We start from the raw sequence: 15,747 nt of genomic DNA on the forward strand, positions 1-15,747 counted from the left end.
TTGATTTTGCTAGGCTAAATGTAAAAGCAGTAGTTTTAGCCCAAAATTGAATATACACAATTTTTACCACATCCGTTAACTGTAGTCATGTCTGAAATTTACTTCTTTAGATTTTCACTGAAGCTAATGTAGCTAATGTAGCTAACAAGTGGTGCAAGGTAAACCCCTACAAGTTAGCATCACACACTGGCCTCAAACCATTTTGAGTTGTTATGTAATCTGTAATGAGTCGCTTATGTGGTTTCTGACACTTTATGACATTGTGTTATCTATATAAATGGAAAAAATATGGACGAAATTCAGGCTTCAAGATGCTGCCAGTACTGTTTAGCTATGCTAAATACATTTGTCTACTCATCGCTCAAGTGATGAGGCACAGTTTGCAGGGTGATAATTAATGTACAGTACTGGGCAAAAGTCAAAGGGCACCCTTCACTTATTTACTTTCCAGTCAAAACACACATCATGCACAAGTTATTCATTTTTCTGGAGATATTTGTGAGAAGATCAGATATGACATAAGGAAGGAGAAAATCAAGTGAAAAAACAAGAGTTTTCAAAACTGGAGTTCAAAAAAAGTGATTAAAAGCTACAGAGAAAATGAGACTCCTAACAACCACCTGGAAGAGCTGGTAGACACCAAAACTGTCCCCATCAGATAAACAGCACTCAAAGCTTTCATCTCTGAGAGAGAGGAGAAAATCAAGCTCCACTCTGGATTCAGATCTGAAAACATCCTCAGGAGTTTCTGTCCATCCTTCCACTGTGAGACACTCAGCACTATGAGTCTGAAGGATGTGTAGCTGTTAAGAAGCTCTTACTGAGAAAAGGAGACACATCAAACAAAGAAGCTGCTGGTGTTTCTCAGAACAATGGACTGACCAGCCCAGTCCAGACCTCAACATCGCTGAATGTGTTTGGGATTATTTGGATCATGAGAAGGAGAAAATCCAACCAACTTCGAAGACTGAACTTTGGAGGTATGAACAAATGTCCCTGCAGATTACTTTCAAAAACCGAAAGCAAGTTTACTGGACAGAATGGAAGCTGTAATGAAGACAAAGAGTGGACACACTAAATCCCATGTGTCAAACACAAGGCCTGTGAACCAGATCAGGCCTTCTACACAATTCTTTCTGGCCCACAGAAGTATTTTAATTTTCTGTTCATATTAGCCCGTTTCACAATGTGCTGCACAACAGTCCCCAGCATGCTCTGCAATGTTATGTGCTCACCGACTCTCCTGCCCCAACAACAATTTATGGGACAGCAGTTACACCTCAATTCCACACAGTTCCACATCAGTGATATCACCAAACACACTTACTGCAGTTCAGCTGCAGTTCAACCAACATAAACACTCAACGTTTCCTCAGCAGCTCAGACATTGAGCCCAAGTCTTAATGAACTTGCAGCCAAGACAGGATGCCAGGTGTCTAGTTTAAGCAGATAGGTAGGTTTAAAAGACTGAGCTCCTGGGGACTTTTAAACTTTGAATATTTTAAGTGTCCATGCAATATTTCAAGGTCTACTACAGTTGCCTGTATTTTACTGTTGATGTTTTTGCCAATTTTTTCAATAAACAACGGTCAGTTGAGGTTACAGCACAACATTAATTAACAATGAAATAAAAACAAATTTTTTTCTCTGGCCCACAGATTTCTTGCGATTTTCTAATATAGTTTGACACCCCTGCACTAAATACTGAAAAAATATATATTTAGTTGTTGAAGTTTCTGTGTAATTTTCTGTTAAATATGTTTTTTTTCCTGCTTATTTCTGACACTGGAAAAGGAATAACTGAATTTGAAGGAAAACTAAATAAATGAAGTGTGTGTGTGTGTGTGGGACTTTTTCAAAGTACTGCACATAATTTTCCATCACTTGTTAACTACATTAGCCTTGTAGTTCCAGTGCAAACTGAAAGAACCAAACATATCTTGGCTGACTGTATTTGGGGCAAACTGTATGTGAGGTAAACTATTCCTTAAGGAAGCTAATTTGAAACCACATAACAATGAAATGTATCGTCTCGCAAAAGCAAAACTTTATTGTATTCGGGTGCCACACAACCAGGATGGTTCATAATATACAGAACTCTCAAAACATGCAACTTTTGCATACTATTTTAATAAGTTAGACAACACATACTACATTCAAACAAGGTCGTTTGCACCTCCCCATACATTTTCAGTTGTGTTAACATCCCTCCCAACACCAAACATGAAGATATGAAGACCAGTGTCTCATGTATGAGAGAGAGAATATGCAGTGGAACTCTACCTTCCTGCAGACTTTCAGCTCCAACCCCAAAATCTAGCCTCATTCAGCCAATCAAGTACCTCTAAATTCATTGGCTGGACCGGGTGAGGTGAATAATAAGAGTGTGTAAATGCACTGATCTCAAGATTTAAGCAAGTTGGAATAAAGCTCTGGAATAAAGTGCTATCTTCACATGTAAAAATGATAAAATGTTATTGTATTGTTGTTATTGTCTATATTTCACTACTGTGTAAACACTTCCTCAAGTCACATTTGTATATTCTGTGTATTTCTTAAAATAATTCTGAATAAAAATAGTTCAAACTGGTGAAATTTGAGGCTTGCTTAAGTGAATTCTTCCCCAAAGAATCAAATCAAAATTAAGTGAATCATTTTTACCCTTGAAAAATGCAGTGAATTAACTTGATCGATCATTTTCACATGAATAAAGCATATTACATCAGCACAACTGTTGCCAAAAAAGAGCAAACTGAAAGTCAATGTTATGTTGATAAAATATATCGGTAACACTTTCTATGAATGTCACCTTTGTAAGCATCTATAAACACATTTATAACATGTTATAATGTATTCAAAAGGCATTATAAACATGGTCATAAATTTTCATAAAAAAGAATTACACTGAATTACACTTTATAGCCATGTTTATTATACATTATGAATTGTTAATATAATGCATTATAAATAGTGTTAATAACATGTTATAATGTCTGTGCCAAAGAAGTCAGTCTCAGCTTGGAGAGCACATAGTAAAGACAAATACCAAGCTAACGGTGGTGTACATTGACTTTTTCCACGTTGGGTAAAACACTGATGGCAGCACTAGTTTAATATCTGACATTTGAAGCCTGTAATGTGCTTTATTGTGTATGTTTTAGTGTTTCAGTAAATCCTTCAGTAAATACTTCAACTTGAAGCCTCACTCTTAACACTGGAGGAGGCTTTAGTACAGTACGCTTCACTTTACTTAGAGCGGTCAAATACAACTATGAGCTCTTATAATTTGTTATGATCAGTACTTATAATGTATTATGTTAACAATTCATAATGCATAATAAACATGGCTATAATGTATAATGCATTTTTATAAATATTTATAGCTATGTTTATAATGTCTTATGCATGCATTATAACATGTTATGAATGCGTTTATAGATGCTTACAAAGGTGACATTCATAGAAAGTGTTACCAATATATCTTTCATGTGGAAATGATGGGCGCATTTAAACGAGGCCAATTCAATGCATTACGTCTTTCAGTGTAGTGGACGAGGGTTGAAGCCAAAACTCTGCAGGAAGCGGGGCGGCTGATCAGCACAGGTAGAGATGTTCTTCAGCAGAGGGAGCTGATCTCACTCTTGCTGCAGCCCCATTTGCAGCAGGCGTTGGACAGGCCCACCACTACGTCCCGCCCCTTCCTGTCAGAGGTGCGTAGGGCCTCCAGGACTTCATCAGAGATGAGTGACCGTGCGGGCCGGGCGAACATGGGACCCTCCGGACTCTCAGGGGCCCAGTCGGGGGTCTCAGAGTCAGAGTGAGGCTTGTAGGAGAGTGCAGAGACAGCGTTCGAGCTCCAGCTGTCAGAGGCCTCGTCGTCATGAGCGGACAGGAGGTCACTGGACAGGTCTGCTGTGAGAAAAAGGAGAGCAAAAGAGTTTTAGCAACAAAGTAGATAGACTTGACAACTCTACAGTCTCAGTTCCTGCTCGGCTTGTCAAAAGTACACTTCGGGGCAGATTTACTAACGTTTTGCTCAACTGCAAACCACACTTTGTCATTAAAAAGGGTTACGATTTATTAAATAGGCGCAAAGGCCAAATAGTGGCTATAATAAAATCTAAAGGGCGGAACTGTTCTCTTGTACTTTTGCCTTCTTTTATATGCATTTATAGGCGGGTGGAGATTATTATAATGAAGCACCTACTCAGATTCAACGACACTGACAGTAAATACTGCCTGTGCATTTTTGAGTCAAAATTTCTACATAAATCAATCATTGGGATGTAAACAAAGTTATTCAGAGTGATTTGATGTGAAACCGTCTGTTGCAGAGAAACGTAATGACTCTAATGTCTTTACAGTGGTGGTGATAGGAACCAGAGGTTGCAAGGTATACAATACAAATATATCCTTTTTATTTACTATCCAAAACCACCAGTGAGCCTACACATATATTCTTTTATATGTAATGTTAACAACAGTAAAACAAATAATTGCCAAAAATAAGGGTTGCTGGGGTACTATTTTACCTCATTGAACCCTGCTTGTATCCCTTTGCCATGTATGTTTTTTAATAAATACATTTTATTAAAAAACATACATGGCAAAGGGGTACAAGCAGGGTTCAATGTGGTAAAATAGTACCCCAGCAAATTTAATTTACACCAAAACATGTCTTGAAACTGTTCAATGCATTAGGCAGTGTTTCATAATCCTTTCATGTAATAACTTTCTTTGATTGAGCTTTTAGAGGCATTAAACTCTTCAGACATCTGGTTCCTATCACCACTATAAACAATTCTGAATCAGTAAACTTCTCTAGAATGGAGCATTTCACACCAAACCATTCTGAGCGACTTTGTTTATGACAGAATTATGCTGTCCTAACAGTTGAATTATGCAAAAATTTTGAAAAAAAAAAAAACCAGTAGAATTCCCCTTAGGTTGTTTCTAGAGCTGGTATAAGTTACTTAAAGGTGTCTGCTACTTCACCAAAGTGCCTATATATAACAATAACATGTCCAATCTATATCATATTACTTGTAAGTACCTATATATATATCCGTATGTTCTACAAGTATTGTAACTCACAATATGCCCCATGTGTATTATACATATATATGTATTGTATGTCTCACCTGCCATGCCGATGGATCGTCTCCAGCGCGAGCCTCCGCAGGTGAAGATGACGGCTCTGATGAACTCTCTTCCACACAGCTTCACTCCGTAGATGGGATGACCGTCAGTGGCCTGCACTCGGCTGGCTAATGCCACCAGCAGGCAAAGGGTCAGCACTACTTCTTTATACATGACAGCAGCAAAAGCCAAACGGCTAGGCACAGCAATGAAACTATAAGCGAACTTGCTATGAATAAGAGATAGTAGCCAATGTGTGGCAAAAGAGCTAAAGAGTTAAATCGAAAAGATGTGGACAATCAGAAGAAGCTGGCAGGTACCACTAAACCTACTTTATTGCTTTCCTTTCAGTTTGGAAATGCTGTCTTTGGGTTCCTCAGCATCCTGGAGGCTCTTTTATAGTTCCTCGGGGCTCCAGCGTGACCTATTCGTGCCCAGTGTCAGTCAGGGAGGCAGTGATAGCAGGTCTGATAGTGGCAGAGACCTTTAGCCGGACAAAGGGCCGTCCAACAACCGTTGTAATTAACCCAGACCCAGTCAGAGGGGTTATGTCAGAGGAAACAACCTAATCTCACTGCTCGTGACCTTTCTGACAACACAAGGAGCTCAAACACACCAAGTTACCTTCATCGCTATCAAGAAAATCCTACTTCTTATATCCATGTTTTCGACAAAAATCACATTTACAGCCACCTCCAATGTAGGAGCCAAGACATGTTTGGCATCTGAATTCTTGATTCTTTACTTTTATACTGGAGCTACGAGGCTAATGTAGCTAACAAGTAACAGAAGTTTACGCTGCATGTTGTTCTGAGCTTGGCAAGATCTGGAAATATGAGATTAATTATCTTGTTTTAAAAGTTATTTACTAGTGTTTGCCTTGAATTGATCCTGAATTTTTATTTAGTCTTTTATATAGTTTTCATTCAGACATATTTTTCTCTCTGATGTTCAAACATTATAACTTTTTTATTGCTCTTTAACGGTCCAATGTGTCTCTCTCTCTCATTCTCTGTCTCTCTGTTCAGTCGTCAATAAATGTTGATGGAAATTTCACTTGCATTCCTGGTTGTGATTTCAGAAAAATCAGTTTTCTGTTTTAAAATGTATGCTCTGAGATTAAGGACTAGTTTTAAGTTAGATATGGGTTTAGGCCTACCTATTTCAAGTGGAGCCAACTTGTTTCAAGTAACAGCATAATTATAATCAGACTCAGAATCACTTTATTTCACCAAGTATGTTACACGTATGAGGAATTTGTCTCGGTGAGTGCACACATGTATGATATGTAACATACTGAACCAGACAAGCACACAGACTTATAATAAGGTTTAACTAAGAGAAAAATACAAAACAACAATAAATAGAATAAGAATATGAAATAAAGAGTAATAAATTCAGTCCCACAAGATTTCATCCCGCTCCCGCCCGCCCGCACAGCCCCATCAAGGTGAACTGAAATCCAATATCTGATGCAATCTGTTCACAAATACTTACGTCTAATGGGTGGACCGAAGTGTCGCGCAGTCTCTTCTTGACCAATCAGAGAGCCCGAGCGCAGCAGCCTCTCAGCTCACTCATTTGGCTGCCGGTGGTTATGCTGCTCTGTTTAATAGTAAACGTCAACTTGCTCGTTTACTTTGTTTGATCTATTAGCTCATAACTATACTGTTCTGATGGCTCTGGCCTCAGCTCTGTTACTGTTGTTGTCACCGTCACTGATAGCTCTTTGTTTACTGGGTGACGTTAACGTCTGTTTGTTCTAAATGTTTCGGGCTGGTTTCCTCTGGGAGGAAGAATTTGTGTGTTGTTCACGTGATCGGCTGCTTCACAACTCTTTACAATGACTTCATTCATTTTAACTGTTTCACTGTTTTTGTTTCTGTGTTGTTTATATATATGATTTAGTGATCGTTATGCTTTATTTAGGCTATTTATTAATTTTCGGGATTTCTATTCATGCATGCTTTGGCCCGCTCCCGCTTACAAGGTTGTTTATTCCTGCCTGCGAGCAACACTGAAAATTGGCCTCTAATAAAGAGCCATGGAGAGGAGTTAAATAGACATGTGAATATATATATATATATATATATATATATACACATATATATATATATATATATATATATACATACACACACACACACACATATATATATATATATATATATATATATATATATATATATATATATATGCAGATTTGAGCAGAAAAAACTTTTAAGTACATAAATTAATGAACCTTTGTAAAAAGTTTACACCTGTACAGCTGTGCAAATAAGCACTATGTTACAGAGGAGTTACTGTAATACAGTAAGGAGGTTTGTTGGTTTAGTTTAAGTTTAAAGTGTGAGGTGTTCAGTGTTTTTGATAAGCTACAGCTCTGGGGAAAAAGCTGTTAGTATGTCTGGTTGTGCTGGCTTTGATGGCCCTGAATCTTCTACCAGAAGGAAGTGTCTGTAAGAGGTGATGTCCAGGACGAGAGGGGTCAGCTGTAATTTCACCAGCACACTTCATGCTGCTGTTGTAGATGTCCTGAAGTATTGGAAGACTACATCCAATGAGCCTATCTGCTGTCCTGATTATGCACTGTCAAGTTCTTGTGAGGTGGAGGAACCAAACCAGATGGTTATGGATGATGTGAAGATGGACTCGATGACCGCTGTCTAGAACTGGATCGTCAGGCTCTGCGGCAGGTAGATTTTTTTCTCGGGAAGAACGTTCCCTGCTGTCCTTTCTTGGCAATGGAAACCATGTTCCTCTCCCACTTCAGGTCCCTGGATATGGTGGTGCCCAGGAACTTGAGTGAATCACAGTGGAAGCCACAGAGCCGTTGATGTTGGGAGGGTGTAGGGTAGAGAGGGTTGTGCTTGAAGTCCACCAGCATCTCTACAGTCTTTTATGTGTTGAGCAACAGGTTGTTGCTGCTGCATCAGGACACCAGCTGCTTGACTTCCTTTCTGTAGGCAGACTCATTACTGTTGGCTATGAGGCCCAACACAGTGGTGTTGTCTGCAAACGTCAGGATCTTCAAAGCTGGTTCCTTAGAGACACAGTCATTGGTGTAGAGGCTGAAGAGAAGGGGCAAGAGCATACAGCCTTGTGTCACACCAGCACTGAGAGTCCAGGGGTCTCCTGTTTGTCAGGAAATCCATGATCCATCGGAAGATCTGGCACAGACAGCTGGGACAGTTTGACCTGCAGCAGCTCTGGCACTATGGTGTTGAATGCTGAGCTGAAGTCCACAAACAGAGCTCTAGCGTAGGTCCCAGGACTGTGCTCTAGCATGAAGTGTAGGGTCAAGTTGACCGTGTCGCAGACAGACCTGTTTGCTCTGTACGCAAACTGCATGGGATAGAGGGTTTGCGGATGGCCTTCAGGTGGGCTGGGACCAGGCGTTCAAAGACCTTCATGACTATAGAGGTCAGAGCTACTGGCCTGTAGTCATTAAGTCCAGTAAAGTTTGATTTTTAAGGACTGGAATGATAGTGGATGTTTTAAAGCACGTGGGAACAGAGCAGTTACAGTAATTTGTTGAAGATGGTGGTGAAACTCAGCACTAGATGGTCACAGCAGTGCCTTAGGGTGGATGGACAGACACCACCTGGCGCTTTTCTCGCCTTGTCTGCTAAAAAGGCTGTTAATGTCCTGCTCGTTGATGGTGAAATGAGCAAGAGTTGCAGCTATTACATTTGCCACCAGACTCTCTCTAATGCTTCATCTCACAACTTTGCTGGATAAAGCTTTGTAATATACGTGTAAGTAGGACTATTTGATTCTTAAAGGTGAGCTTGGCTTCCCACCTGTTTGTTTATCTCAGTTTTTCTTTCTGCATGTTTTTAACGTGATGCCCAGAAAAAAGCACAATTTAAATATATAAACACTGACTACGGCCTAACTATTTGACCCAGTCCTAAATCATTTCCTTGAATGTTTGGAGAAAGAATCTGTCCTCTCTGGTGGTTTCGGGATATGTAGGTGGTTTAATGGCGATGGCTTCCGTAGCAAGTTACATACTGTTGTCAGCAAAACTATAAAGCAAAACCCGATGTGCCCTGAAACATAAGGAACTTTGCGTGTATGTGGCATTTAGAGAGGCGTGGTACTTTAAAGGTCTCCTTCTGCATGTGGCAGTACATATCTAATGTCAGAAAAGATATTTGGTGACCTTCCTCAGATTGCAGTAACAAACAGGTTATAAAGAAGCATCTACAGAAGATCAGGGGTGAACCGTAGGCCTGTGTGTAGCACGGCCTCCTGTACAGAGCCTATTATGAGAACAGTGAGAAATGAACTGAGGTTTTGGATGGAAAAGTGCAAAGAAAAGCACAAAAAAGGTGGGGGGGCTGAGAGACGATCAGACGTCACAGGCGCAATATGTCATCCAGGGTCACTTGACCTGCTCTGACATTTCAGGATAAAGATAAGAGAGCAACGTGAAAGGGGAAATGGGGTGAGGGGGTCGTGTATGTGTGTTGATTTGTCATAACTCGGTAATCCTATAGCTTCCTATCAGCAATCCCCCCCAGAGCTGCTCATGTGTGAAATAACAAAGCTTTGTGAAATTGATTTAGTAATTTGGCATTCAGAGAGATAGGAAGGGACGGCTATGTGTTCAAAATTGTTTTGCGCGTCTTCTTCCTCGTCCTTATCGTACTGATATACAAGACAGTAAATACTGGAAGATGCACGAGTCTAATTAAAAATGTCAGCGTGTTGAAATACTGTCTCCTTCCAGCAGGTTCATCTATATTCATATGGATTTCTGAGGCTAAGTTTTAACCACCGCCTCTAAAAGTACATGCTTACCCCCCCCTTCAAAACTGTTTATACATTCTTTCTCACTACTTATAATTAAACTGAATGCGTCTTACCTGAAGATATCATCTTAAAGGGGAACTCCACCAATTTTTCTAAATTTCTTCCGTTCTAGAGAAACCTACCGAGTCAGAATTGTTCACAGTGGTGGTGATAGGAACCAGACGTCTGAAGAGTTTAACATCTCTAAAAGCTCCATCACATATCACATACTACATGAAGTGCTTATGAATACACTGCCTGATGCCTGAGACATTGTTTAATGAAAGTTTTGGCCTAAAATGTCTTAATACCCCATTTATTTTAATCCATTCACGGAGGGGTACATGTAGGGCGTTGTAAGGCAACATAGTCCCCCCCGAATAACTTATTTTTCATATTTTCATTGTAGAGAAACTTATAGACTCACAGTGGTGGTGATAGGAACCACAATGTCTACGACAGAAATATAACCATATTACTTACTATCCAAAACCACCAGTGACTGTAACATTGATGATGGTAAAATAGGCAAATCTGAGAAAAATATATTTTTCAGGCATCAAATTCATAATCATTTCATGTTATAATTTTCTGTGATGGAGCTTTTAGAGGCATTAAACTCTTTAGATGTCTGGTTCCTATCATCGTTGTAAGGCAACATAGTCCCCCCAGATAACTTATTTTTCATATTTTCCTCTATTTTACCATCATAAACATCACATATAAAAACTTAAAAGACACTTGTAGGTTCACTATTGGTCTGGGATAATAAATAAAATGGCTATTTTTGTGTTGTAGACATTGCAACCCCCTATCACCAGAATAGAATGAACCACTTCACATCAAACACCTCTAAACGACTTTGCTTGTATCTCCACGACTGAGTTATACGGAAACTGTGAAAACTCGGGAGGATTTCCCCTTTAAGCGAGACGTTTGATTGAGTTGAACGTTGTTGGGCGAACAAGGGGCGTGTCCTCCTTGCGTAATAACAAGGGATGACTGACAGGCGCCTGTCACGAATGCGCGCACGGCTCGCCCGAGCCGTCCAATCAGAGGGAGGAAGGAGCGACGGGTCACGCCAATCAGAGCGGAGACGGAGGCGGGACTAGGGCGGCGGGTGGGTAGCAACAGTTGCCCCGGTGAGGACGAGGCGCCATAGTCACGGTAGCCCTGGCGACAAGAACCAAGCAACGGGAATCAACAACAACAACAGCCCGATCCGCTAAAGAGCGAGAAAAGAAAAAACAAACAAGTAAGCGACAAAACTGAGACACATTTCAGCGGGAGGAGAGGGGCGAAGGTTGCAGTGTTGTTTTGTGCCGACTCTTGCGCTTGAGAAGGGAAAGTAGCGAGTGTTGCGCGCCGTAGTTTCTCTCCTAGCAGCAGCAGCAGAAGCGCTTTTTTGAGCCGGAGCTAGGCGGCGGAGGTAACGAGATCCGGTTGTTATGACGATCCGCGATAGTGGTACAAGATGGCGGGTGTTGGAGAGAGTGTTGGACTTTCACTTGTTGCCCTCTTCTTTTTTTTTAACCTGCGAAGCAGAAGTTGGCTTCTTTTTCGAATTTCCCGTTCCACCTTAAATGGTGCAGCAGTAACATTCAGGCGCCTGAGGCCAGAGAACGTAGTTAACTGCTGCACCGTTTAAGGTGGAACGGGAAATTCGAATGAGAAGCTGGCGAAAAAGAAGCCAACTTTAGCCTCGGTTTTCTCGCGGTGGAGAGTTTCATTAGAGACCATCTCGACCACTTAAAGGCTGTGTGTTTCTCTTAGGATCACGTGTCAAATGGCGCACTTGACAATCTTGACACAGAAATCACTTTGTCGTTCCGTTTTTCTTCGCGTCTCTTTTTCTTTTCCTGCCTCTCCGTTTTCTCACTTTTACTTTCGGACGCTCGCTTTGTGGCAAACGCTGCCTGAGTTTTTCTGTTGCCTGAAAAAAGTTTTCGTCTAAAGGCCATATGCTCGCCAGATCAGCGCGGTCAGTAAGGGAGTGGAAAGTGGGAGTGTCCTTTCTGCGAAGTGGGCGTGGTCGGGCGATGGGCGTGATTGACGCTGTTCACATCCAATTGAGTTTCAGTATCAGTGCAGCGTGAAAGAAGTTGCTAAATAAGCTGCCAGCTGGGGTTTTGCCTGAGATCTTACCTGCTCCAACAAGAGGGGTGTTTTTTTTGCGTTGCTAGCTTCTTTACATTCTTACTTAAAGGGGAATTCCACCCATTTTTGAAAAATTCTGTATAGTTAAGTCACTGAGATCATTCGGAGTGGTTTGATGTGAAATTGTTCGTTATAAAGAAAACGTACCAGGTCCAATTTCATTACAGTGCTGGGAACCAGACGTTTACCATGGCTAATAGGGCCATAACACACACGTAGACATTTAATTTACTGTCCAAAACCACCAGTGAACCTACACGTGTCTTCTGAGGTTTTCATGTAATATGAAATTTTGAAATGACACTTTTTTGGGGGAACTATTTTGCCTTAGAATGACCTGATATATCCCTCCACCTTAAATAGATTAAACATATCATGTATTAACTTGCTGTGAGGGAGCTTTTACAGGTGGCTGTCTGGTTCCTATCACCACCACTGTGAACAGTTCTGACTCTGTAAGTTTCTCTAGAACAGTGTTTCACACCAAACCACTCTGAATGACTTTGTAATTATGCAGACATTTTGAAAACTTGGTGGAGTTCCCCTTTAATCTATCTCCTTTCTTGCTTTTTCTGTAATGTTTTAACAGACAAACTCTGTCCACCTCCCATTACCGACAGCCTCATATGATAAATGTTATAATGTAACGTGGCACGTTGGCTTATTCATCGTTGGCTTATTCATCGTTGGCTTACAGATGTTTTTTTTGAGCTATGAAATTCAGTCATAAGAATTCCATCACAAGACTGGGCAAGTAAACACTGCCTGTTTGCACCTAATTTAACGTTAAAAGGGGTGCATTGTAAAACCAGTTCGACAAGCTTCAGACAACGTAGTGTCTTAAAGTCTCCTGTCTTGTGTTGCCGGTGTTTTTGTGAAAGAAAGAAAGAATATACTTTTTAATTCAGGTCAGAGTTGCTCACTAAAAGCCTAGTAACTCATTGGATTCATATGCAGATCTGTCAGTACTGACACTAATGATTTAAAAGGCCTGTCTCTGCAGACATTAAAAGTAGTTTAAATCCTCCCCCCCAGCTAAGACATGTTTGGTGTTTTGGTTCTAATTGTAAGTTTGCTTCTTTAATTTTGCACTGGAGCTACGAGGCTAATGTAGCCAACAAGTAATGGAAGCTTCTACCCCAGGAAATAGCATTATTGCTTCAAACCGTGCTTAATGATCTCAAATGAAAATAAAAATAGGTAACAGTACAGACAAGATGACTGCGCCTACCGTTTGTTTGCTATGCTAATGTCCTTTTGTTAATTTTTATAGATAACTGTATGTCATACAGTGTCAGAAACCACATAAGCAAGTCTGTTACAAATGACTATTTCAGGGAATTCCATCGATTCCTGCATATTTCAACGGTTGAGATGTAAACGGAGTCATTCAGAGTGATTTGGTGTGAAATGCTCAGTTCTAAAGACACTTACAGAGAATTGTCCACAGTGGTGGTGAAAGGAACCAGACGTCTGAAGAGTTTAATGCCTCTGAAAGCTCCATTATTGAAAGATATTGCAGGAAATGAATGAATGTGTAATTTTACCATCATCAATATTACATATAAAATTTAAATGACATGTAGATTCATTGATAGTTTTGGATAGTAAATAATTTACTGCATAATTCAGCAGTTGAGATCTAAACAAAGCCATTCAGAGTGGATTGATGTGAAATGATTCACGGTAGAGAAACTTACAGACTCTAATTTCTTCACAGTGGTGGTGATGGGAACCATAATGTCTACACTAGAATACCACATTATTTACTATCCAAAACCACCAGTGAATGTAACATTGATGATGGTAAAATAGTGGCAAATAGATTTTTCAAGCATCAGTCATCAAATTCATAATCATTACATGTAAAATCTTTCTGTGATGGAGGTTTAGAGGCATTAAACTCTTTAGATGTCTGGTTCCTGTCACCACCACTGTGAACAATCCTGGTTCTGTAGTTTCTTCAGAAAGGAGCTTTTTGCATCAAAAAACTTTGAAAGACTTCATGAATAATCTACCAGTGTCTGAAAAAGTCTACAGAATTCCCTTTAAACTTAGATCAAAAATAAGAACCTGTTTTTCCTTCTCCTGTGAAGCTACAGTTGAGGTTTTGTTATGACAGTGATGAAATATAGGAGCAACATTACATCCCTGACTAAAAAAAAAAGAATATTTTGGCATCAGTTCACTATTGTCAGTTTCAGTGTCAGGTTTCCTCTTTATAAGTCCACCCCTCACACACACACTGCACACAGGCATTGTTGAAAGTCCTTCGAACAGGAAGTGACTTCCCATGCGTTTCAGCAAGACACAAAAGCCATACTTCCGGCTCGAGTGTCTCTAGCTTGTACGCTGAGCTGTGCGCTCTGTACCTGCTTGAGATCACTTATACAGACAAATGCATACTTGTCTGGTGTGTTTGATATGCTTTCTGGTCTTTAAGCCTTAAGACCTCCCGATGCTACATGGAGAAACCTTAGCACCCTAATCTGTGGGGCTGAAGTGGTGAAACCTAGACTTTTTTTGACACCTTAAATGTAGTCTCGCAAGCCAAACTACTCCCTGTCTTCAGAGTCGGGTACGTTTCATCCCTTAACGTGACCAGGAGCTGCCAACTTTGACAGGAAGGGGCCGTTTGCCATTTGTCTGACATGCAGAATAACCACAAGAGCTACAAAACGGAGCTGCAAGCCGCTCTTGAAAGCTCTTGAATAACTAGATGAGCTCCAGGGTCAACTTTTATCTATTAGGTGTAATGACATTCTGTTTAACTATTGATTTTAAGAACTGCTGAAGGGTTTGAGTGTTTAAATTTGTGCAGTTATTAGTAAATGGTGTTCGCAGTATCTGCATTTCATCGTTTCTGCCCCAAAACATTTTAATGCCACGATGCATGATGCTTGTTTCACGCAGCATTCCAACATCTGGACTATCTCCAATTAAACAGGGCTCGTTATGCTTTCTTTGTAATAAAATATTTACCTAAAAACTTCAGATATGCTCAGAATAATGCATTGTGTGGCATGATAATTTATCTCAATAATGTTCTAATATTGTCGTGTTGCCCACCTCTAATTCTCGTCATGAAAAAGCCTGTTTTTGCTGAACTCCTCGCCTATAAAATGCAACCAAATGAAGAACTGCTTTTTATTTAATTGACTTGCACTTTATATTCTCCATAACTGAACTATATTCAGCCCTCAATAGGCTAACAGGCTGGTTCATTCATTCTGAGAAACAAGCTTCAGATTCTGGCCTTTCCAGAAGGAGTCACATGCCCCTGTTTCAGCTCGAATTGGCATCAAATGTGATTATACAGCTCCGCTAGCTTGGCGCTAACAACACTACCTATTCCCATACAAGTGCTACCTGAAATTTGCAGTATGCTAGCAGCTAACTGGACAATGCAATGCTGCTTTAAAGCAGATTACAACGGGTTGTGCAGTAAACATTGCTGTGTAATGGCACACTGGTAGATCTTCATGATGTTCCTACTGTACCTGTTTCACAGCATAAACGAAACTAAGGATTTGGTGAAATGACTGGAATATCCCACACACTACTTTACATCCTGTTTGATCCCTGCTTTCCTATTAGTAGTCATACTTTTGGCCGAACTTTGGCCAAAAATTTGAATGATGTCATTAAGTA

The 15,747-nt window shown here is 40.3% G+C and overlaps 2 protein-coding genes across 4 annotated transcripts in view; one reads left to right on the top strand and one right to left on the bottom strand.

The window, feature by feature from the left end:
* Positions 1-3,495: 3,495 nt before the first annotated feature.
* Positions 3,496-5,482, bottom strand: rln3b (relaxin 3b). Of its 2 annotated transcripts, none has more exons than XM_036557562.1 (2): positions 5,142-5,482; positions 3,496-3,909 (listed from the first exon to the last, which is right to left on the bottom strand). In XM_036557562.1, the coding sequence occupies exons 1-2, from the start codon at positions 5,311-5,313 to the stop codon at positions 3,617-3,619; spliced, it is 465 nt and encodes a 154-aa protein (XP_036413455.1). In that variant the 5' UTR covers positions 5,314-5,482; the 3' UTR covers positions 3,496-3,616. The 2 variants fall into 2 exon arrangements, with proteins under 2 accessions (XP_036413455.1, XP_036413454.1); XM_036557561.1 differs by having other exon boundaries at positions 3,496-3,912.
* Positions 5,483-11,065: 5,583 nt separating this feature from the next.
* Positions 11,066-15,747, top strand: part of rfx1b (regulatory factor X, 1b (influences HLA class II expression)) — a 31,925-nt gene continuing 27,243 nt past the window's right edge. For both annotated transcript variants that reach the window (XM_036557212.1, XM_036557213.1), the window contains exon 1: positions 11,066-11,194. The gene's annotated coding sequence lies outside the window, so the exon portion shown is untranslated. The remainder of the gene's footprint in view (positions 11,195-15,747) is intronic.

This window comes from Colossoma macropomum, unplaced genomic scaffold, assembly GCF_904425465.1.
Source record: "Colossoma macropomum unplaced genomic scaffold, Colossoma_macropomum, whole genome shotgun sequence".
Classification (NCBI taxonomy): Eukaryota; Metazoa; Chordata; class Actinopteri; order Characiformes; family Serrasalmidae; genus Colossoma; species Colossoma macropomum.